Below are 23,006 nucleotides of genomic sequence, written 5' to 3' on the forward strand. Positions count from 1 at the left end.
GCATACCATACAACTGTGGCTGTGGAGGCATGGTCAATCCGTATAGGTTCCGTGATCCTTTGAAAGCGTTGGTGGTGATGAAACAATTATGCCTCATTCAATGAAGGGAAGCAGAGGGGCGATTTGCACGTGGAGTTTGGCAAAAGGGGGCATGAATTGTTGACATAATTGTAATCCAAACTCATCCTTAATTTACTCGTTGTGACTCACAAGGTTCCAAACTCTGTTTTACACTGTATGACCAAAATGATCCTATTTCCACTTTGTAGTTAATTTTGACAAAAAATATGTGATGTAATAGAAATAAGGCCATGCTCATGAAAAAATTATGTGGGTTCTCCCTCATCTTAAACTGCAGCGACACCACTGATTTGATCTGTGTTTTTTGCTGCAGGGGAGGCCCTGAGTGGAACCAGTCAGGGGCCTCGGAGGGGTCACTAGAGTTTTTTCATACCCCGTCTAAACTTAATTCAACAGATTGAATTTGGCAAAGTCACATCCCTTGCTTTGTGTCACAAACTTACAACAATCATAAACCATCAGCCCATATCCTTCACAAATTGCCCTGAGCCTCTGTACTAAACACATACTGAAACTACACGTTTCAGCCCGTTTTTGTTCCAGGGCTGTTCTAGGGCTATTGTTAGTTAATGACTTCAATAAGACTTCAGCACAGTGAGTTCCAGAGAGAGCAAGGCCACTATAACTCACAGTTCCACATTACTCCAGGGGACCAAACAGGAAAGCAGCAGGCTACCTTCACTCCCCACGCAGGGAGGCTGGAGGGAGGGGAGGCCCTGTTCAGAGTTCCAACATGAGGAGGACACAGAGGACGAGGTCCGTGGAGGTCGATCAGGGCCAGTTCAGCCACCTCAGTCATCAACAGAGTAATTACCCTCCCTCCTCCTCTATATCCTATACACACACACACACACACACACAGTGCAGCTGCTCTCCTCACCCTCCCCATGGATCAGGCCGACCAAGGCCAGCACAGGAAGGGCTGGGGGCTCCGTCCCGCTCAGTGCTCCTTACAACTCCTCAGTCTTTCAGCATCACTGGACCGGAGCAGATTTATAGTGGTGCAGGCGGCAGGACGTCTATTTCAGCGGTCTCCTTGACGAGTGCTCTGGCAGAGAATGCCCGGTCTACAGTCCCCCAGCAGCCATCCCTCCTCAATCTCAACCAGAAGTATTTCACAAAAACTACACTGCCAAAACCCTCTACCCCCCCCCCCCCCCACCCCCACCCCGTCCACCTTCCAGACAGAGTTCATTCTTTTACCACACAACCTCACACACACACACGCAACATTAATTTCTCATTGTGTCAGAGGGGGGTGAAACCCCCGACAGTGTGTGTAAAATAAGGAACACTGGATTAAATTACCGGCACTATAAACAAGCACCAGGGTGTAGTGTGACAGGAGCAGCCGGTAAAGAATCCTCTCTTTGTTCTCCTGAGGTTTGATATGAAACCTGACAGAAGAGCTGCTGGTGTTCTGTAATGCTAACAAGTCATAAACTGACATTGTTACAATGCTCACTTGTACATTTTCATTTTGCATCGGTTACGTAAATGAAACCATATTCTTTTAATAACGCCAGGGCTGCCAGTCATGTCGGTTCTGTCAAATATAATCACATCTAGGGGCTAACGTGGGGCCAGTAGGCCTCCTGCATTACAATCCCTCTTAATGTGCACTGTGACTGTAGAATCAAGGCTAGATCACACTACTAGACCAAGGTACTGGGGAAATGTTGTCGTTATCTTATATGGACATGTCTTGGTAACATTTCAGGGAGTATGTCTGATATAGGACAGGTTTGGAGTTATTCAGTTAACTGGCTAAGGTATGAGAGAATATAGAGAGGTACGTATTAATTAAAGGAGTCAAAGAGAATTAAAGCATAAGGCATGTGTGTATGTAATGTGTGTTTACATGATGTGTACGAAATGTAAGTGTGTGGACATTGACTAGGGATGAGCTCAGACGCTCCTTGGCCCTACCGATGACGATGAGGGTGTAGTTGAGGGCGATGCTTCCGAAGCCGTTGGTGACACGGCACATATACACCCCCGCGTCCCCCAGCTCCACCCCTTTGATCTTCAGGCTCTGTTTCAGCACCCGGTAGCGGCTCCAGCCCGGGTGAACGTTACGCCCGTCCTTCACCCACAGGATCAGGGGAGGAGGGTCACCCTCTACGGGGCACGCCAGCCGCACCGTCTGCCCCAACCTCGCTGTCTGGCGCTCCTCCACCTGACGACTCACCCACGGGGGACCTGAGAGAGGGGCAGACAACGATCACATTATTTTTTTTCTCTACAGCTTTTTTTTATAAAAAAAAAGATCAGAATCAGAATAATCTTTATTCGCCAAGTTCATTTACACATACTCAGAATGTTACTTGGTGATACGGTGCTGCTAGTGATAGGCAAGGTACGGTGAACATAGAGCTGTAAGAGAATGAGCAGTGGATAAACAAATATACAATGGATATACAGTTGTAGCTACAGTATCAATATACATCTATCTAAATGCAGAGAGAGGAACAGAGTGCAAATGGAGTATAGTGCAGTTATTTTGTGTACAGTACACCCTTTGTCACATTGGATCATGATGCAATGGTGTATAATCACAGACACAAATGATAGTTTCTCCTACAGGTACATTGTTTTGTGGATTACTTATTCAGAGGAGTTAGTCGCCAGACCTGGGCATCTGGTAAGACATACTAACGTTCTGCTAATGAAAATAGCCTGCAGTGGACAAGGGTCCATGTTTGAATCATGCTCCAATGGCCTTGATGCTGGACAAGCAGATCAATTCATTCAGCAAAGATTGTCATTGGAATCATAGCATAGTTTCCTTTCATAATTCCCTCGATGTTTCATTACATTTCCATGTTATTCTATCAATGGGCCTTGCATAGCCTATTTGCTTGTTAAATCATTTAAATTAACTGACTATAACTCCATCATTCAAGAATATTCAGTACTGTATGTTTCATTTGCAGTTTAATTCAAACACACGTTGATGTTTTGCTGCACCTTGTAAATAAAACACCTTCGTCTATCATATGAAACATTCTATTCATTCTGTTGCTGCTGGCGACACAGGGTCTAATGACCTTGGGCAGGTGAGCCAGATGAACCATGGAAAATAAAATGGAATTAGAGAGGCAGACCAGAGACCTGCTTCCCCCTAACTAACACTAAGCCTGTCTCTGAGTCAACTACTGTCTGACTCGGTGAGGGAGGCCCTGTGTCAACTTCACTCCACACACGTGCATGCATGCACGTGCCCAGACCCTCAGACACAGATGTGTAAGAAGGTGTGTATAGAACCGGGTTAGGCTACCCCAAGGGATCTTTCCTATCAGCAAAACAAACCAACTTGGGTCCGCCTAAAGTCCACTCAAGAAGAGCGAGGGGCAACTTTGGGGGCTTTTACTCAACTATTTGAGGGGGATTCTCTTTTTGTATTTATACGGTCCTTGCGTGCACAAGGTTCTTTTCATCCTGTTCATTCAGAGCTCCGAGACTCCCATGAGAGCTCCCTTTCCATTTCCTCTGGCCCTCCTGAGCTGCCTCAGCACTGGGGCCCGGGTGTGTGTGTGTTGGACGGCAGTTAGCCGGTGTATGTGCGTGTCTGTGTGTATGTAAGTGTGTGTGCGCGTTGGACGGCACTGCTCATTCATGCCTGGTACTGTCACATCCTGTAGCAGTACCAGCAGCTGCTGTGAGAACTGCCAAGATTATAAGAATCTAAAAACAAAACTCCCTCCTCCAAAAAAAAGTATCTCTCTCTTTCTCTCTCTTTCTCTCTCTCTCTCTGCGCTACACATCTCTGTGGAGGAGTGAAGTGTTTTCACCTGGTGTCTACTGGTTGCCATCCAGGAAAGTGCCAGAAGAAAAAGCGGCAGAAAAAGTAAAGATTGTTTTGGTGCTGGAATTAAATTACAGCACATTCCATAACGTTAGGCCGAGATGGTTTCACTGACTGCACCAAGTATGGAATAAAATTCCTCCATCTCCATGCATAGAACATAAAGGTAGACCATAAAGACCTATTCCAGCAGGTTTGAATGTTAACACAGCATTCTCTCATAAACAGATCATTACATTGACCTTCGCTAATTCACCTCACTGGGAAAAAGGTTGGCTTCAAGACGTGCATACTGTATGTAAGATTTGACTTAGTATTGGCAGTCTAAACGCAGGTTGGGTGGATCCATGGAGGCCTCATTGAAACAGCCTGGCTGCCAGTAAGTCAGCACCAGATGAGAGTGAGACAGAGAGGCTGAAGTAAAGAGCCGCCTTCTCCCCAATCTCACCCACCAGGCTGCTCCCTCGGGCGTGGCGCCGCTCACTCACAGTCACATATAACCGGGGAGAGGTGGAATGACAGACAGGAGAGGAGGAGGAGAGTAGAGGGGGTACACAAAAGCACGACTGTCTGTTTGTCAGGCTGGTTGGTGCTGTCGTGGAGGTGTCATTGTCACGCAAGTCGGCTCAGAGCCTGGCGGATCGGCGTTGAAGTGGCCTGGGGAGTTGAGAGAACGGTGGAGAGGGGCGTTGGGCCACTCTTGGGTGCTAACAGACACTACACCCCACTGTAGACACACTGAGGCTGGGGAATGGATGGGGGATGGAGGGGTGGACAGACAGAGACCTACTACCACTCTGTGAGCCTGACACAGAGTGGTAGTAGAGTGGTAGTGTTCTCTTTCTCTCTCTCTCTCACACACACACACACACACACACACACACACACACACACACACACACACACACACACACACACACACACACACACACACACACACTGCTGGGTGCTGAGAGAGATCAGAGACAAGTGCTCTAATGTAACAGGCCTGGGGGGATCGTAGGGCAGGGTGGGAGTGATATGACTGTCTGAGACGTGGGCAGGGCCCCCCTAATGTATAGAGTGTGTGTGTGTGTGTGTGTGTGTGTGTGTGTGTGTGTGTGTGTGTGTGTGTGTGTGTGTGTGTGTGTGTGTGTGTGTGAGAGAGAGAGAAAGAGAAAGAGAACAAGAGAGAGAAAGAGAGAACCTCCACTAATACACCCACCTAAGCCCCATCCTGCAACCTAAAAGGCATTCACCAGATGCTCAGCATGCTCTGCTTAAACCTAATGGTCTGAGCCTAAACCACACGGATAACAACAGTGAACACTATGGAACACAAAGCTTTTACTATCTCATGCTGGAATATACAAGGTCTGAGGTCATCTGTCTTTGGCCTAAAGAGCAGGAACCCAGACCACCAAAGAAATTGAAAATACAGACATTGTCATCCTATAAGAAACATGGTATAGAGGTTGCCCTCTAGGTTACAGGGAGTAGGTAGTCCCATCCACCAAACTACCAGGTGTGAAACAGGGAAAAGACTCAGATTGTTAATTTGGTATAGAGCAGACCTAACCCACTCTATTAAATTAATCAAAACAGGAGCATTTTTCATCTGGTTAGAAATAAATAAGGAAATTATCTCAAAATAGAAAAATGGAGCCATGTGTGCTACCTACATCCCCCCAATAGAATCCCCATACATTAACGATGACAGCTTCTCCATCCAAGAGGGGGAGATCAACCACTTCCAGGCCCAGGGACATGTACTAGTCTGTGGCGACCTAAATGCCAGAACTGGACAAGAACCTGACACTGTCAGCACTCAGGGGGACAAACACCTACCTGGAGGTAACAGCATTCCCTCCCCAATATGCCCCGGTAGACACAACTATGACAAAACAACCAACAAAAATGGGCCACAACTCCTGTAGCTCTGTCGCATGCTGGGTCTGTACATAGTCAATGGTAGTCTTTGAGGGGACAACTACAGTAGGTACACCCACAGCTCATCCCTTGGCAGTAGTACTGTAGACTACTTTTTCACCAACCTCAACCCAGAGTCTCTCAGAGCATTCACAGTCAGCCCACTGACACTTCTATTAGATCACAACAAAACCAGTCTTCTTGAACAGAGAAATACTGAATCATGAGACATCAAAGCCGAACAAACTACATACTATTAAGAAACGCTATAAATGGAAGCAAAGTAGAGTAGAAACCTACCAAAACACTATTGGTCAACAACAATTTCAATCCCTTTCAGATAACTTCCAAGACCAAAAATGTCACTGCAATAGTGAAGGTGTAAACTTGGCAGTAGAAAGCCTAAACAGTATATTTGACCTTTCAGCTTCCCTATCAAATGTCAAAATGTCAAACAGACAACCTCAGAAAATGAACAACAATGACAAATGGTTTGATGAAGAATGTAAAAACCTAAGAAAGAAATTGAGAAACCTATCCAACCAAAAACACAGAGACCAAGAAAACCTGAGCCTTCACTATGGTGAAACACTGAAACAGTACAGAAATACATTAAGAAAAAAGAAGGAACAGCACTTCAGAAACCAGCTCAATGTAATCCATAGAATCTAACCACTTATGGGAAAAGTGGAACACACTAATCAAACAACAACGCAAAGAGCTATCTATTCAAAATTGAGATGTATGGATAAACCTTTTCTCCAATCGTTGTGGCCCTATAAAAAATAACAAACCTCAAAAACGATCAATTACAAATCAGTTATTAACACTACCAGAACCCACTGGATTCTCCAATTACATTGAATGAACTATAGAACAAAATACAAACATTTTGATGGTATCCTAAATTAAATGATAAAATATCCAGACCACAAATTCCAATTGGCTATACTTAAAATCTTTAACATTATCCTCAGATCTGGCATTTTCCCCAATATTTAGAACCACGGACTGATCACCCTAATCCACAAAAGTGGAAACAAATTTGACCCCAATAACTACCGTGGGATCTGCGTCAACAGCAATCTCGGGAAAATTCTGGTAGTTTACTCCTCTGTAAATTGGTCATCTCTGTATACCCGTTGCAAGACCCACTGGTTGATGCTTATTTATAAAACCCTCTTAGGCCTCACTCCCCCATATCTGAGATACCTACTGCAGTCCTCATCCTCCACATACAACACCCAGCTGCCAGTCACATTCTGTTAAAGGTCCCCAAAGCACACAGATCCCTGGGTCGCTCGTCTTTTCAGTTCGCTGCAGCTAGCAACGGGAACGTGCTGCAACAAACACTCAAACTGGACTGATTTATCTCAATCTCTTCATTCAAAGACTCAATCATGGACACTCTTACTGACAGTTGTGGCTGCTTCGCATGATGTAATGTTGTCTCTACCTTCTTGCCCTTTGTGCCCAATAATGTTTGTACCATGCTTTGTGCTGCTACCATGTTGTCCTGCTACCATGTTGTGTTGCTACCATGTTGTTGTCATGTTGTGTTGCTGCCATGCTGTGTTTTCATGTGTTGCTGTCATGCTATGTTGTTGTCTTAGGTCTCTCTGTAAGTAGTGTTGTGGTGTCTCTCTATTTTATATTTTATTTTTAATCCCAGTCCCCGTCCCCGCAGGAGATGTCCCCAATGACAGCCTACCTTTTGGTAAGCTGTCATTGTAAATACGATTTTTTTCTTTATTGACTTGCCTAGTTAAATAAATGTTAAATAAAATAAAAATGAACAGCAGACTCCTACATTCCGTCAGTGAAAATGACATCCTGAGTAAATGTAAATGTTGCTTTTTACCAAATGACTGTATGACAGACCACGTATTCACCCTGCGCACCCTAATTGACAAACAAACAAACCAAAAGCAAGTCTTCTCATGCTTTGTTGATTTCAAAAAAGCTTTTGACTCAATTTGGCATGAGGGTCTGCTATATAAATTGATGGAAAGCGGTATTGGGGGAAAAACATACAACATTATAAAATCCATGTATAAAAACAAAAGGCATGCGGTTAAAATTGGCAAAAAACACATTTCTTTCCTCAGGGCCATGGGGTGCGACAGCTTGAGCCCCACCGTCTTCAACATATACAGTATATCAACGAATTGGCGAGCGCAGTAGAACAGTCTGCAGCACCCGGCCTCACCCTACTAGAATCTAAAGTAAAATGTCTACTGCTTGCTGATGATCTAATTCTTCTGTCCCCAACCAAGGAGGGCCTACAGCATCACCTAGATCTTCTGCACAGATTGTCAGACCTGGGCCCTGACAGTGAATCTCAGTAGGACAAAAATAATGGTGTTCCAAAAAAGGTCCAGTTGTCAGGACCACAAATACAAATTCCGACTAGACATTGTTACCCTAGAGCACACAAAAAACTATACCTGCCTCAGCCTAAATATCAGCACCACAGGTAACTTCCACAAAGCTGTTAACAATCTAAGAGACAAGGCAAGAAGGGCCTTCTACGCCATCAAAAGGAACACAAAATTCGACATCCCAATTAGAATCTGGCAAAAAATTCTTAAATCAGTAATATAACCCATTGCCCTCTACAGTTGTGAGATCTGGGGTCAGCTCACCAATCAAGAATTCACAAAATGGGACAAACACAAAATGTTTACTCTGCATGCAGAATTCTACAAAACCATCTTCGGTGTACAGCGTAAAACACCAAATAATGCATGTAGAGCAGAATTAGGTCAATACCCGCTACTGATTAAAATCCAGAAAAGAGCCGTTAAATTCTATAACCACCTGAAAGGAAGTGATTCACAAACCTTCCATATCAAAGCCATTACTGGGGTGCCTTGTGAGAATTAGCCAGCAAGTAGGTAAACCACCACTACCCTCCATATTATTGGCCAATGTGCAATCATTGGAAAATAAACTGGACGATCTACGATTAAGACTATCCTACCAACGGGACATTAAAAAATGTAATATCTTATGTTTCACCGAGACGTGGCTGAACGACGACATGGATGATATAGAGCTGGCTGCGTTTTCCGTGCATCGGCAGGATAGAGAAGCTACATCTGGTAAGATGAGGGGCAGGGGTGTGTGTCTATTTGTCAAATAACTGCTGGTGCGCGATGTCCAATATTAAAGAAGTCTCGAGGTATTGCTCGCCTGAGGTAGAATTTATTTAACTAGGCAGTTAAGAACAAATTATTATTTTCAATGACAGCCTAGGAACAGTGGGTTAACTGCCTTGTTCAGCTCAGGGATTTGAACTTGCAACCTTTCAGTTACTAGCCCAACGCTCTAACCACTAGCGTACCCTGCCGCCCTGGCAGAATACTTCATGGTAAGATGTAGATCACACAATCTACCAAGAGAGTTCTCATCTATATTATTTGTAGCCGTCTATTTATCCCCACAAACCGATGCTGGCACTAAGACCGCACTCAACGAGCTGTATAAGGCCAAAAAGCAAACAAGAAAATGCTCATACAAAAGTGGCGCTCCTAGTGGCCGGATACTTTAATGCAGGCAAACTTATTCCAATCAGAAGCCATGGATTACAGGCAACATCCCCACCGAGTTAAAGGCTAGAGTTGCCGCTTTCAAGGAGCAGGACACTAAGCCGGACGCTTATAAGAAATCCCACTATGCCCTCAGACAAACCATCAAACAGGCAAAGTGTCAATACAGGACTATGATTGAATCGTACTACATCGGATCTGACACTCGTCGGATGCAAACTATTATGGACTACAAAGGGAAACCCAGCCGCGAGCTGCCCAGTGACGCGAGCCTACCAGATGAGCTAAATGCCTTTTATGCTCACTTCGAGGCAAGCAACACTGAAGAATGTATCAGAGCACCAGCTGTTCCGGAAGTTTACATACACTAAGTTGACTGTGCCTTTTAAACAGCTTAGAAAATTTCAGAAAATGATGTCATGGCTTTAGAAGCTTCTGATAGGCTAATTTACATAATTTGAGTCAATTGGAGGTGTACCTGTGGATGTATTTCAAGGCCTACCTTCAAACTCAGTGCCTCTTTGTTTGACATTATGGGAAAATCAAAAGAAATCATCCAAGACCTCAGAAAAAAAATTGTAGACCTCCACAAGTCAGGTTCATCCTTGGGAGCATTTCCAAACACCTGAAGGTACCACGTTCATCTGTACAAACAATAGTACACAAGTATAAACACCATGGGACCACGCAGCCGTCATACCGCTCAGGAAAGAGACGCGTTCTGTCTCCTAGAGATGAACGTACTTTGGTGTGAAAAGTGCAAATCAATCCCAGAACAACAGCAAAGGACCTTATGAAGATGCTGGAGGAAACAGGTACAAAAGTATCTATATCCACAGTAAAACGAGTCCTTTATCGACATAACCTGAAAGGCCGCTCAGCAAGGAAGAAGCCACTGCTCCAAAACCGCCCTAAAAAAGCCAAACTACAGTTTGCAACTGCACATGGGGACAAAGATCGTACTTTTTGGAGAAATGTCCTCTGGTCTGATGAAACAAAAATAGAACTGTTTGGCCATAATGACCATCGCCATGTTTGGAGGAAAAAGGGGAAGGCTTGCAAGCCGAAGAACACCATCCCAACCGTGAAGTACGGGGGTGGCAGCATCATGTTGTGGGGGTGCTTTGCTGAAAGAGGGACTGGTGCACTTCACAAAATAGATGGCATCATGAGAAAGGAAAATGATGTGGATATATTGAAGCAACATCTCAAGACATCAGTCAGGAAGTTAAAGCTTGGTCGCAAATGGGTCTTCCAAATGGACAATGACCCCAAGCATACTTCCAAAGTTTTGGCAAAACGGCTTAAGGACAACAAAGTCAAGGTATTGGAGTGGCCATCGCAAAGCCCTGACCTCAATCCTAAAATAAAGTGGTGATCCTAACTGACCTAAGACAGGGAATTTTTACAAGGATTAAATGTCAGGAATTGTGAAAAACTGAGTTTAAATGTATTTGGCTAAGGTGTATGTAAACTTCCGACTTCAACTGTATATACTAGGCGGTGTCAGAGGAAGGCCCAAAAAATTGTGAAAGACTCCAGTCACCCAAGTCATAGTAAGCATTTCACACCTGTTATATTCAGCGCATGTGACAAATACAATTTTATTCACTTAGAGGAGAGTCCCCTCAGCAACCTGGTCCTGGGGCTCTGTTCACAAACACAAACAGGTCCCACAGAGCTCAGGACAGCAACCCAATTAGACCCACCAAAATCATGAGAGAACTAGACACATTTCAAATTAGGGAGCAACCCATTTACTGAGATAATGAATAAGGGCAGTGTGGTGTGTGAGAGGAGGGGATGTTGTCTTTTTTACACATATACACATTTGCCATACTTTTTAAATGATGTTTCACATAACTTCTGAACCTGTCTAATCGCATTGTATCTACAGTTGTAAGTTAAATATTTTTACTAAAAGTATTTTTATATTGTTGATTGATTGACTATGGTTTCCAAATCTCCAGTGCTATTTTTATGGCAAATTTTTTAGATAAATGTTGTGATTTTTCAGCCATTCTGAACCTGTGACCAGGAAGAAGCTCCATAGAGGCAATACCAAAATAATGTATCTAATGATTCTGTCTCTTCATAGCAAAATCTGCAGAGCTGACATGGTTGTATGCCCCATACACATAATGTTCTGTTTGTGGCACGAATTTTGTATAATAATTTAAATGGAAAAACTCTTACGTTTTGAATCAAGTATTGTTTTGCATATCAGTTCATGAACCACATGCCACGGAATCGGCACATCAAAAATCTCTTCCCAAGTATTTTGCAACCTGTATTGTCCCGCGGTCAACATTTTGGTCCTCAAGTAAAACTGCTATATTTTTTTATTTATGAAAAGAATATTGTTGTCAATTTTGGTCTTTAATAAAGGGCAAACAAACAAGTTCCCTACCTTCTGCTGTTTCCACTTGCCTCCTCCATTTTTGTGGTAATGCCAACCAATCAGTTGGTTGTAATTTTGGATAGAGCAAACATTTCCATATACTATATGTTTGTTAACTGCACGTGACATAACTCCCCCTTTTCTACTCATAATATCATTAACAAAGATAATTCCTTAAAAAAAAGAATCCATAAAGAATGTTTTTTTTAATCAATTAGTATATTTGAATTTAACCATATTATTTGTTCTGTCTTTTCTGGAGGATGAAACTGGAATTGCAACCAGCTTTGTATGGCTTGTTTTATAAAAGGGCGATATTTTGAAAAAGTTTTCAATTAACTGAAAGTGAGAGGTTGTAATCTGGATAAAGGGAAAAGGGCCATTTTTGAACAAGGGATGAGCCATTCTTATCAATCTACTGGAGAACCAGTCTGGGTTTAAGTATAACTTTTGTATGACTGATGCTTTTAGTGAGAGGTTTAATGCTTTAATATTTAATAATTTTAGCCCCCCGAACTCATATTCATTATAGAAATAAGCACATTTTATTTTGCCTGGCTTGCCATTCCAAATAAAGTTAAATCTTTATTGCACAAATAATTTAAAATACAAATAGTTCTGCATGGCAGGGCAATAAGTAAATAGGTAAACTGGGATATGACTAAGGAATTAAATCAGGGTGATTTTTCCACAAATAGACAGTATTTACCTTTCCATGGTAGCAAGATTGTATCTATTTTTTCAAACTTTCTGTAAAAATAAATTGTAGTAGGTTCCTTTATTGCTCCAGCTGGACTGAGACTCAGAGAGTGACCTGACTGACCACTGGCTCCACAAAGGCAGCTCCTTCCTTCTATAGAGCCCTGCTCCTAGACCCCTGCTCATAGAGCCCTGTTCCTAGACCCCTGCTTATAGACTCCTGCTCCTAGACCACTGCTCCAGCTCTGGAAATAATATAAACAGCCTCCATCCTTATTGAAATCTAATAAAACAGGGGCTCTGACTGCTGCATCCCACCAAGTCCACTGCTTGCTTTCTGAACTTAAACACACTGCAGGGTGTTCTCTGTCCAATAGTGACAGGGTGGTCTAAGCGTGGAAGGATCATGGAGTGACACACACACAGACGCACACAAACACACACTCACACAGATGTGTAGCAGCATTGATCTGAAATTAATGTCAGGCTTGACCTCTCTCTTCTTTCCTCATTTGTCTTGTTAAATTTCCTCTGAAAGTCTTCCCCAGTTGCTTTAATCTAAATATAAGAGATCCAAAGACAGACCTGTATATGCTGGTTGTTGAGCTGACGAGCTGAGAACCCTAACTCCAACCGCAGATGGGACTTTGAATGGCAAATACCCTGACAGACAGACCTCCCAGTGCCACGACCTACAGCATACAACAGCATATTATTCCAGACAAGTAACGGCATCAATAAAAACAATTTATATTTTACATTTACATTTTAGTCATTTAGCAGACGCTCTTATCCAGCGCGACTTACAGTTAGTGCATTCATCTTAAGTAGAGTCAGAGCTGGGGGGGGGGATCAAGTGCTATTTTTTTGGGGGGGGTTGGGGAGTCGAGGTGAGGAGGATTATTTAAGATACTCTTTGAAGAGGTAGGGTTTTAGATGTTTTCAGAAGTAGGGCAGGGACACTGCTGTCCTAGCTTCTGGGGGAAGCTGGTTCCACCATTGGGGTGCCAGGACAGAGAAGAGCTTAGACTGGGTGAGCGGGAGCTGCCCTCCCATAGGGGTGGGATGGCCAAAGGACCTGAGGTGGCAGAATGGAGTGCTCGGGTTGGGGTGTAGGGTTTGAGCATAGACTAAAGGTAGGGAGGGGAAGTTCCCCTTGCTGTTCCGTAGGTAAGCACCATGGTCTTGTAGTGCAGTTCAAGGGAATCTAATCACAATAGCTGGAACCATCCAAGACATTTAATCTGTGTAAGACAGAGGGAGGACCCCTAACCTATGGATAACCAGGGATCACTGTAAAGCTTCACTGTGCTTGTCTGCTCGTGGCACACTCTGTTTTAGACATCTTGATAGAGGTTTTTGAATTCAAGGAGGATTTATGGGGAAGGGAGGCCTCCCTAGAACCGCAGCCTCAGAGAGCTTTGAAGCCGAGGCAGCCTCGCCAGAGTCACGAGGAAGAGCGCTGGGCTGGTGTCGTACGGAGAGCTTCAAACGGACCTCGACAGCGCTCTGCCTAGATAAATTATTATGGCAAAATAAGTAGCAGAGCTTTGAGATGAGGGGGGAGAGAGAGAGAGAAAGAGAGAGAGAGAGAGAGAGAGAGAGAGCGAGAGCAAGAGAGAGAGGAAACACTAAAACAGAAATACACTAAGAAAAAAGAAGAAACAGCATGTCAGAAAACAGCTCAATGTGATTGAAGAATCCATAGAATCAAATCACTTCGGGGAAAATTGGAACACACTAAACAAACAACAAGGCAGTCGTCAGTGAACAGGGAGTAGAGGAGGGGACTAAGCACACACCCCTGAGGGGCCCCAGTGTTGATAGTCAGCGTGGCGGACGTGTTGTTGCCTACCCTCACCACCTGGGGCCGGCCCATCAGGAAGTCCAGGATCCAGTTGCAGAGGGAGGTGTTCAGTCCGAGGGTCCTGAGCTTGGTGATGAGCTTGGAGTGAACTATGTGGTTGAATGCTGAGCTGTAGTCAATGAACAGCATTCTTACATACGTATTCCCTTTGTCCAAGTGGGTGAGGGCAGTGTGGACTGCAATACAGATTGCATCAGCTGTGGATCTGTTGGGGCGGTATGCAAATTGGAGTGGGTCCAGGGTGTCTGGGAGAATGGTGTTGATGTGAGCCATTGAAAGCATTTCATGGCTATAGATGTGTGTGCTACTGGGCGATAGTCATTTAGGCAGGTTAACTTGGCATTCTTGGGCACAGGGACTATGGTGGTCTGCTTGAAACAAGTTGGTATTACAGAATGGGTCAAGGATAGGTTGAAAATGTCAGTGAAGGCTGGGCCTCCCGAGAGGCACAGCAGTCTAAGGCACTGAACCGCAATGCTAGAGGCGTCACTGTAGACCGGGGTTCGATCCCAGGCTGTATCACAACCGGCCGTGTTCGGGAGTCCTATATTGCGGTCCACATATGGCCAAGCGGCGTCCGGGTTAGGGGAAGGTTTGGCCGGGGGGCTTTACTTGGCCCATGGCGCTCTAGCGACACCTTGTGGCAGGCCGGGCACCTGCAGGCTGAACTCGGTCGTCAGGTGAACAGTGTTTCCTCCGACATATTGGTGCGGCTGACTTCCGGGTTAAGCAGTCGGGTGTTAAGAAGCGCGGTTTTGGCGGGTAATGTTTCGGAGGACGCATGACTCGACCTTTGCCTCCCGAGCCCGTTGGGGAGTTGCAGAAATGAGACAAGATTGAAACTGGGGAGAAAGAGGGGGTAAATAAATAAAAATAAATAAAAATAATGTCAGTGAAGACACTTTCCACCTGGTCAGTGAATGCTCTGAGCACTCATCCTGGTATTTCGTCTTGAACTCAAATAAGTTCCTGCCAAGGTGCCCTCCATCTTGAATTTGATCTGTAGCAATTAACTCATTCAGAGAGCAACCCTGCTTATCTCTGTACTCATATCCTGGCATGGCGGAGGGGGGTTAGACCAAAAAATGCCAGATCTCGGTCTAGTGTGTGGAATTCAGGTTCCTTATCACCGATGAGAGATTATGCAGTTGGAGTCAGAGGAGACAAGAGGAGGGCTTGGTAAACAGAGCTAAGTAAACAATCCCCCTGTTTACCTCTGGTTTACCCCAGTGTTTCTCACTCCCACTCTTCTCAGTCAAACACTCACCCAGTCACTCCTCACTAGTAGTGACCCCTGCATGCATTCCTGCTGTCCTCCTACCTAACTCTTAATCACGCTATTCATGATGTTAAGGTCCCATATCCACTTCCCATAGGTCTTCTTCAGTCACTCTGATACCTTTCTCATCTCTATTGAGTGACATCTACCTGAATACTTCTTCAATCCTACACTTGGCGAAAAGAGTCAATATCAGGGGATCTATATATTTCCGGATATCTGACATTTTATTTGATAAAATGAGTAGACATGCTCCAGATACGCATGCTCTTAATTTCATATATGGAGCTAGGATATTCTCTGTAATGGGACAGTTTCTACATCCACATACAGCTTCTTCACCTGTGGGATGGTCTGAGACCAGACCAGACAGCTGATTAAAATGTGGTTTTGTACAACCGAAAAATGTCTGCACAACTGTCAGAAACCGTCTCAGGGAAGCTCATCTGTATGCTTCGTCGTCCTCAGCAAGGTCTTGACCTGACTGCAGTTTGGCTAGTAACCGACTTCAGTGTGCAAATGCTCACCTTTGATGGCTACTGGCACGCTGGAGAAGTGTGCTCTTCACAAATGAATCCCAGTTTCCAGTGTACCGGGCAGATGTCATACACCGTGTGCCAGACATCTGTCCCAGTTCTTCCAAGGCCTGCATACTCACCAGACATGTCACCCATTGAGCATGTTTGGGATGCTCTGGTTTGACGTGTACGGCAGTGTGTTCCAGTTCCTGCTAATATCCAGCAACTTTGCACAGCCATTCCACAGGCCACAATCAACAGCCTGATTAAATATGCGAAGGAGTTGTGTCGCGCTGCATGAGCCAAATGGTTGTGACTGGTTTTTTGATCCACGCCCCTACCTTATTTTTTAAGGTAACATATGACCAACATATGCATATATGTATTCCCAGTAATATGAAATCCATAGGGCCTAAGTATTTTTTTCAATTTACTGATTTCCTTATATCAACTGTAACTCAGTAAAATCTTTGAAATTGTTGCATGTTGCGTTTATATTTTCGTTCAGTGTATATGAAAGCAAGCTTTACTTTAATACTTCCAACACCATCAGGCTTGATTGAGTGAGCTGCTTCATGTTGCCTGCCTGTATATCCATTGACCTTTATATATTTCATAACATCTTTCTTGGTCAGTAGGTACCTAACATAACAAAAGGAGGTGGTGTTTTCGCCACAATCACTCATATAGATATAGAGGTCTATAGAACATCCCTGTGGAATGCTTTCGACACTTTGTAGAGTCCATTCCCCGGCGAATTGGGGCTGTTCTGAGGGCAAAAGGGGGGGGGGGTTGCAACTCAATATTAGGAAGGTGTATATATACTGCTCAAAAAAATAAAGGGAACACTTAAACAACACATCCTAGATCTGAATGAAAGAAATAATCTTATTAAATACTTTTTTCTTTACATAGTTGAATGTGCTGACAACAAAATCACACAAAAATAATCAATGGAAATCCAATGTATCAACCCATGGAGGTCTGGATTTGGAGTCACACTCAAAATTAAAGTGGAAAACCACACTACAGGCTGATCCAACTTTGATGTAATGTCCTTAAAACAAGTCAAAATGAGGCTCAGTAGTGTGTGTGGCCTCCACGTGCCTGTATGACCTCCCTACAATGCCTGGGCATGCTCCTGATGAGGTGGCGGATGGTCTCCTGAGGGATCTCCTCCCAGACCTGGACTAAAGCATCCGCCAACTCCTGGACAGTCTGTGGTGCAACGTGGCGTTGGTGGATGGAGCGAGAAATTATGTCCCAGATGTGCTCAATTGGATTCAGGTCTGGGGAACTGGCGGGCCAGTCCATAGCATCAATGCCTTCCTCTTGCAGGAACTGCTGACACACTCCAGCCACATGAGGTCTAGCATTGTCTTGCATTAGGAGGAACCCAGGGCCAACCGCACCTGCATATGGTCTCACAAGGGGTCTGAGGATCTCATCTCGGTACCTAATGGCAGTCAGGCTACCTCTGGCGAGCACATGGAGGGCTGTGCGGCCCCCCAAAGAAATGCCACCCCACACCATGACTGACCCACCGCCAAACCGGTCATGCTGGAGGATGTTGCAGGCAGCAGAACGTTCTCCACGGCATCTCCAGACTCTGTCACGTCTGTCACGTGCTCAGTGTGAACCTGCTTTCATCTGTGAAGAGCACAGGGCACCAGAGGCGAGTTTGCCAATCATGGTGTTCTCTGGCAAATGCCAAACGTCCTGCACGGTGTTGGGCTGTAAGCACAACCCCCAATTGTGGACGTCGGGCCCTCATACCACCCTCATGGAGTCTGTTTCTGACCGTTTGAGCAGACACATCCACATTTGTGGCCTGCTGGAGGTCATTTTGCAGGGCTCTGGCAGTGCTTCGCCTGCTCCTCCTTGCACAAAGGCGGAGGTAGCGGTCCTGCTGCTGGGTTGTTGCCCTCCTACGGCCTCCTCCACGTCTCCTGATGTACTGGCCTGTCTCCTGGTAGCGCCTCCATGCTCTGGACACTACGCTGACAGACACAGCAAACCTTCTTGCCACAGCTCGCATTGATGTGCCATCCTGGATGAGCTGCACTACCTGAGCCACTTGTGTGGGTTGTAGACTCCGTGTCATGCTACCACTAGAGTGAAAGCACCGCCAGCATTCAAAAGTGACCAAAACATCAGCCAGGAAGCATAGGAACTGAGAAGTGGTCTGTGGTCCCCACCTGCAGAACCACTCCTTTATTGGGGGTGTCTTGCTAATTGCCTATAATTTCCACCTGTTGTCTATTCCATTTGCACAACAGCATGTGAAATTTATTGTCAATCGGTGTTGCTTCCTAAGTGGACAGTTTGATTTCACAGAAGTGTGATTGACTTGGAGTTACATTGTGTTGTTTAAGTGTTCCCTTTATTTTTTTGAGCAGTGTATATTATTTTAATAGCAGGACACTGTAAAGTCCATTGACCCTCTGAAGAGTATGAATTAGGCTGTTTGAGAAGGTTTGAATCCTAAGCAAGCTGCCTACACATTGTTGGAAGACAGTGGAGGCTGCTGAGGGGAGGACGGATCATAATAATGGCTGGTGTATTTGATACCATTCCACCAATTCCGCTCCAGCCATTACCACAAGCCCGTCCTCCCAATTAAGGTGACACCAACCTCCTGTGTTGGAAGTACATAAGACCAACATAGCTACTGTAGTAGGTCAAAGCTGTGTGCTGGAAAACCTTGGTAGAGAATGGGTGAATTTCCTTTCTTTTTTGTCTTCAAACCAATGCTCCCTTTTTAAATTTTCATGGTTTTTACACCGGAAGGTGATTATACAACTATCACGTTTCAGGAGAAGACCCAGATGCAGACAGTGTCAAAGTAACAAACGTTTATTACTAGAACAGGGGGCAGGCAAAACGACAGGTCAAGGGCAGGCTGAGGTCAGTAATCCAGATCAGATTCCATAAGGTACAGAACAGCAGGCAGTCTCGGGGTCAGGGCAGGCAGAGGTCAATAATCCAGGGTGGTGTGACAAGGTACAGAACAGCAGGCAGGCTCAGGGTCAGGGCAGGCAGAATGGTCAAAACCGAGAAAACTAGAATACAGGAACTAGAAAAAGAAAGGAGCAAGGGGGAAAACGCTGGTAGGCTTGACGAACTAAACAAACTGGCAACAGACAGAACACAGGTATAAATACACTGGGGGTAATGGGGAATATGGGTAACACCTGGAGGGGGGTGGAGACAAGCACAAAGACAGGTGAAACAGATCAGGGTGTGACAGTACCACCCCCCCCCCCTTCTAGGGGTGCCTCCTGGCGTCCTACCTGAACGCATACCTGGTTGACCGAGGTGCCGGCGTTGAAAATCAGCGATGAGGCCTGTGTCCAGGATGTCCCTGGTGGGGACCCAGAACCTCTCCTCCAGGCCATAACTCTCCCAGTCAACAGGTACTGGAATCCCCTGCCCCAAGGTCGAACCTTCAGGAGATGCCTCACCGTGTACTCCGGTTGGCCGTCAATGAAACGGGGGAGAGGGGTGGGCGTGGAAACAGGAGACAAAAGGCTGTGAGACATTGGTTTGATCCTAGACACATGAAAAGTGGGATGTATACGGAGGGTACGGGGCAACAGAAGACGAACAGCAGAGGGGCTAATGGTCTTGTAGATGGGGAAAAGGCCGATAAACCGGGGGGAAAGTTTGCGGGACTCCACCCGGAGGGGCAGATCTCGGGTGGACAGCCATATCCTCTGCCCGAGACGATACCGGGGAGCTGGGGTCCGGTGGCGGTCCACTTGTCGTTGATACCTTGAGGTGGTCTTGAGAAGAGCCGACCGGGATGTCTTCCAGGTATGACGACAGCAGTGGACAAACATCTGGGCTGAGGGTATGCCGACCTCTTCCTCTTGCTCCGGGAAGAGCGGGGGCTGATAACCTAGGGAACACTCAAAGGGTGAGAGACCCATGGCAGAGCAAGGAAGGGTGTTGCGGGCATATTCGACCCACACTAGTTGCTGGCTCCAGGTGGTGGGGTTGGCGGAGACCAGGTAGCGAAGAGTCGTCTCCAGGTCTTGGTTGGCTCGCTCCGACTGGCCGTTGGACTGGGGGTGGAACCCGAAGGACAGACTGGCCGACAACCCAATGAGTGTGCAGAGCGCCTTCCAGAACAGGGACGAGAACTGAGGACCCCGGTCGGAGACCATGTCCATTGGGAGTCCATGGATCTGGAAGCCGTGCTGCACCATGAGATAGTCCGTCTCTTCGGCAGAGGGTAGCTTGGGGAGAGGAACGAAGTGGCCGGTTTTGGAAAACCGGTGCACTACTGTCAAGATGGCGGTGTTGCCATCAGACAGGGGGAGACCCGTGACAAAGTCCAGGGATATGTGAGACCAGGGACGGTGAGGAACAGGCAGAGGTCGAAGGAGACCAGCCGGAGCTTGCCGGGGAGTCTTGTACTGCGCACAGATCGTGCATGCTGCGACGAATGCGGGGATGTCAGGAACCATGGTAGGCCACCAAAAACATTGTCACACAAAGGCCAGGGTCTGACGGGAGCCTTGGTGGCAGGCAAGCTTGGAGGAGTGGGCCCACTCCAGGACCGAGGAGCGGACAGCACCAGGAACAAACATCCGGTTATCTGGGCCCCCCCTTGGGTACGGCTGGGAACTCTGCACCTCACGAACATGCTTCCCTATTCCCCAGTTGAGTGCCGTCACCAGGCATGAGGTGGGAAGGATGGCCTCGGGTTCCGTGGGTGTAGCCGCGGGGCTATAACGGCGTGACGGCGCATCCGGCTTGACATTCTTGGATACCGGTCAGTATGAGAGGGAGAAGTTGAACCAGGTGAAAAGCAGGGCCCACCTAGCTTCACTGGAATTGAGACGCTTGGCGTTGCGGAGATATTCCAGGTTCTTGTGGTCTGTCCACACAATGAACAGATGTTCTGCCCCCTCCAGCCAGTGCCCTCCACTCCTCCAACGCCATCTTCACCGGGAGAAGCTCACGATTCCCCACATCGTAGTTCCTCTCCGTGACGTTTAGGTGATGGGAGAAGAAGGCGCAGGGATGTAACTTGAGGTCCAGGTGAGAACGCTGGGACAGTACAGCCCCCTCTCTGACATCTGAAGCATCGGCCTGTGCAGACAGGGGGGAAGCCAGGGTGCTGTAACGCCGGATAAAGCGGCGATAAAAGTTGACAAATCCCAGGAAATGTTGCAGTTGCATTCTGGACATAGGCTGGGGCCAATCTACCACTGCTCTCACCTTCCCGGGATCCATCTGTACACTCCCTGCAGCGATGATGTAACCTAGGAAGAGGATGGTGGAGCAATGGAATTCGTACTTCTCTGCTTTCACAAAAAGCTGGTTCTCCAGGAGGCGTTGGGAGAACCTGTCGGATGTGGAGCACGTGTTCTTGGGAAGAGCGGGAGCAAACAAGGATGTCGTCGAGGTAGACGAAGATGAACCGGTTCAACATGTCGTGGAGAACATCATTCACCAGAGCCTAGAATACAGCAGGGGTGTTGGTAAGACCAAATGCCATGCCAGATACTCGTAGTGACCACTGGCCGTGTTGAAGGCAGTCTTCCACTCGTCCCCTTCCCGTATCCACACCAGGTGGTAGGCATTCCGTAGGTCCAGCTTGGAGAACACGGTGGCCCCCTGGAGTGGCTCAAAAGCCAAGGAGATGAGTAGTAGCAGGTAGCGGTTCTTCACCGTGATGTTGTTAAGGTCCAGGTAGGCGATGCACGGGCGCAGGGGAAGCAGAAGGAGGGATGAACCCTGCAGCTAGGGAGTCCTCAGAGAGTACAGTCATTCCCGGGGTGGAGTGGTGCCTGAGAGAAGGTTGATCCCGCAATCATAGGGTCGGTGCGGCGGAAGCGAAGTGTCCTGGGCCTTACTAAACACCTCCTGGAGGTCCTGGTACTCAGCGGGAATGGCGGAGAAGTCCTGGGCAACTTCCGAGCCCCCAGGAAGACGTCCTGGGGCAGGCTATGCTGACTTCAGGCAATGAGCATGGTAGAACGGGCTCCAGCCCACGATGGCACCAGAAGACCAGTCAATAAGGGGATTGTGTCGCTGGAGCCAAGATAATCCCAATACCACGGGAACCTGAGGAGACTTAATAAACATGAATTAGATCGTCTCACTGTGGTTCCCTGACACACATAGGTTGATGGGGGTGGTATTGTGGGTGACCTGGTCGATAGAGCGCCTGTCCAGCGTGCTAACGTCCATGGAAATTGACAGGGGCTGAGTGGGGATGTCCAGATCGGATGCCAGGGTAGTGTCCATAAAGCTCTCATCGGCCCCAGAGTTGATGAGTACCCGAAGAGATTGTGACTGGTTCCCCCACAGCAAGATGGCATGAAAAGGGATGCCAGTAAGGAGAGAGGAAAAGTTCTCCATATGGCCCACCAGAGTACTCACTCCTACCGGTGAGCCTGGTCTTTTAGTGGACAGGTGGCCATGAAATGACCAGTAGTCCCGCAATACAGGCAACTCTTCGTGTGAAGCCTGTATAGCCGTTCGGCTGGGGACAGCCTAGCTCTGCCTAGTTGCATCGGTTCGGGAAGAGGTGAATTGGCAGACTTCGGAGACTCTCGGGGGATCTCGGGGAGCCTCGGATTCTCTCGGCAATGGAGCCGTCGGGGACTTCCAGCATGTCTCAGAGGCGAGGTGGAAGCCTTGGGCAGGCGAGTTAAATCGAACCTCCTCTCCTTCCCTTGCTCCCGTAGTCGCCCATCGATCCGAATGGTCAAGGCGATGAGCGAGTGGAGATCCGTCGGTAGTTCCCGGGCTGCAAGCTCGTCCTTTACTTCCTCCGATACTCCGTGCAGGAACATGTCGAACAGCGCTTCCAGGTTCCAGGCACTGTCAGCTGACAATGTGTGGAAATCCACCGCATAGTATGCCACACTGTGGGAG

The 23,006-nt window shown here is 46.7% G+C and overlaps 1 protein-coding gene across 2 annotated transcripts in view; it reads right to left on the reverse strand.

Annotated features, from left to right (window-relative positions):
* Nucleotides 1-23,006, reverse strand: part of LOC106604946 (fibroblast growth factor receptor-like 1) — a 70,831-nt gene that overhangs the window by 32,778 nt on the left and 15,047 nt on the right. For both annotated transcript variants that reach the window (XM_045718262.2, XM_045718261.2), the window contains exon 3: nt 2,011-2,283. In XM_045718262.2, coding sequence (XP_045574218.1) covers nt 2,011-2,283 — 273 coding nt within the window. The remainder of the gene's footprint in view (nt 1-2,010; nt 2,284-23,006) is intronic.

The sequence above is a fragment of the Salmo salar genome, chromosome 05 (genome assembly GCF_965601325.2).
Source record: "Salmo salar chromosome 05, fSalSal1, whole genome shotgun sequence".
Taxonomy (NCBI): Eukaryota; Metazoa; Chordata; class Actinopteri; order Salmoniformes; family Salmonidae; genus Salmo; species Salmo salar.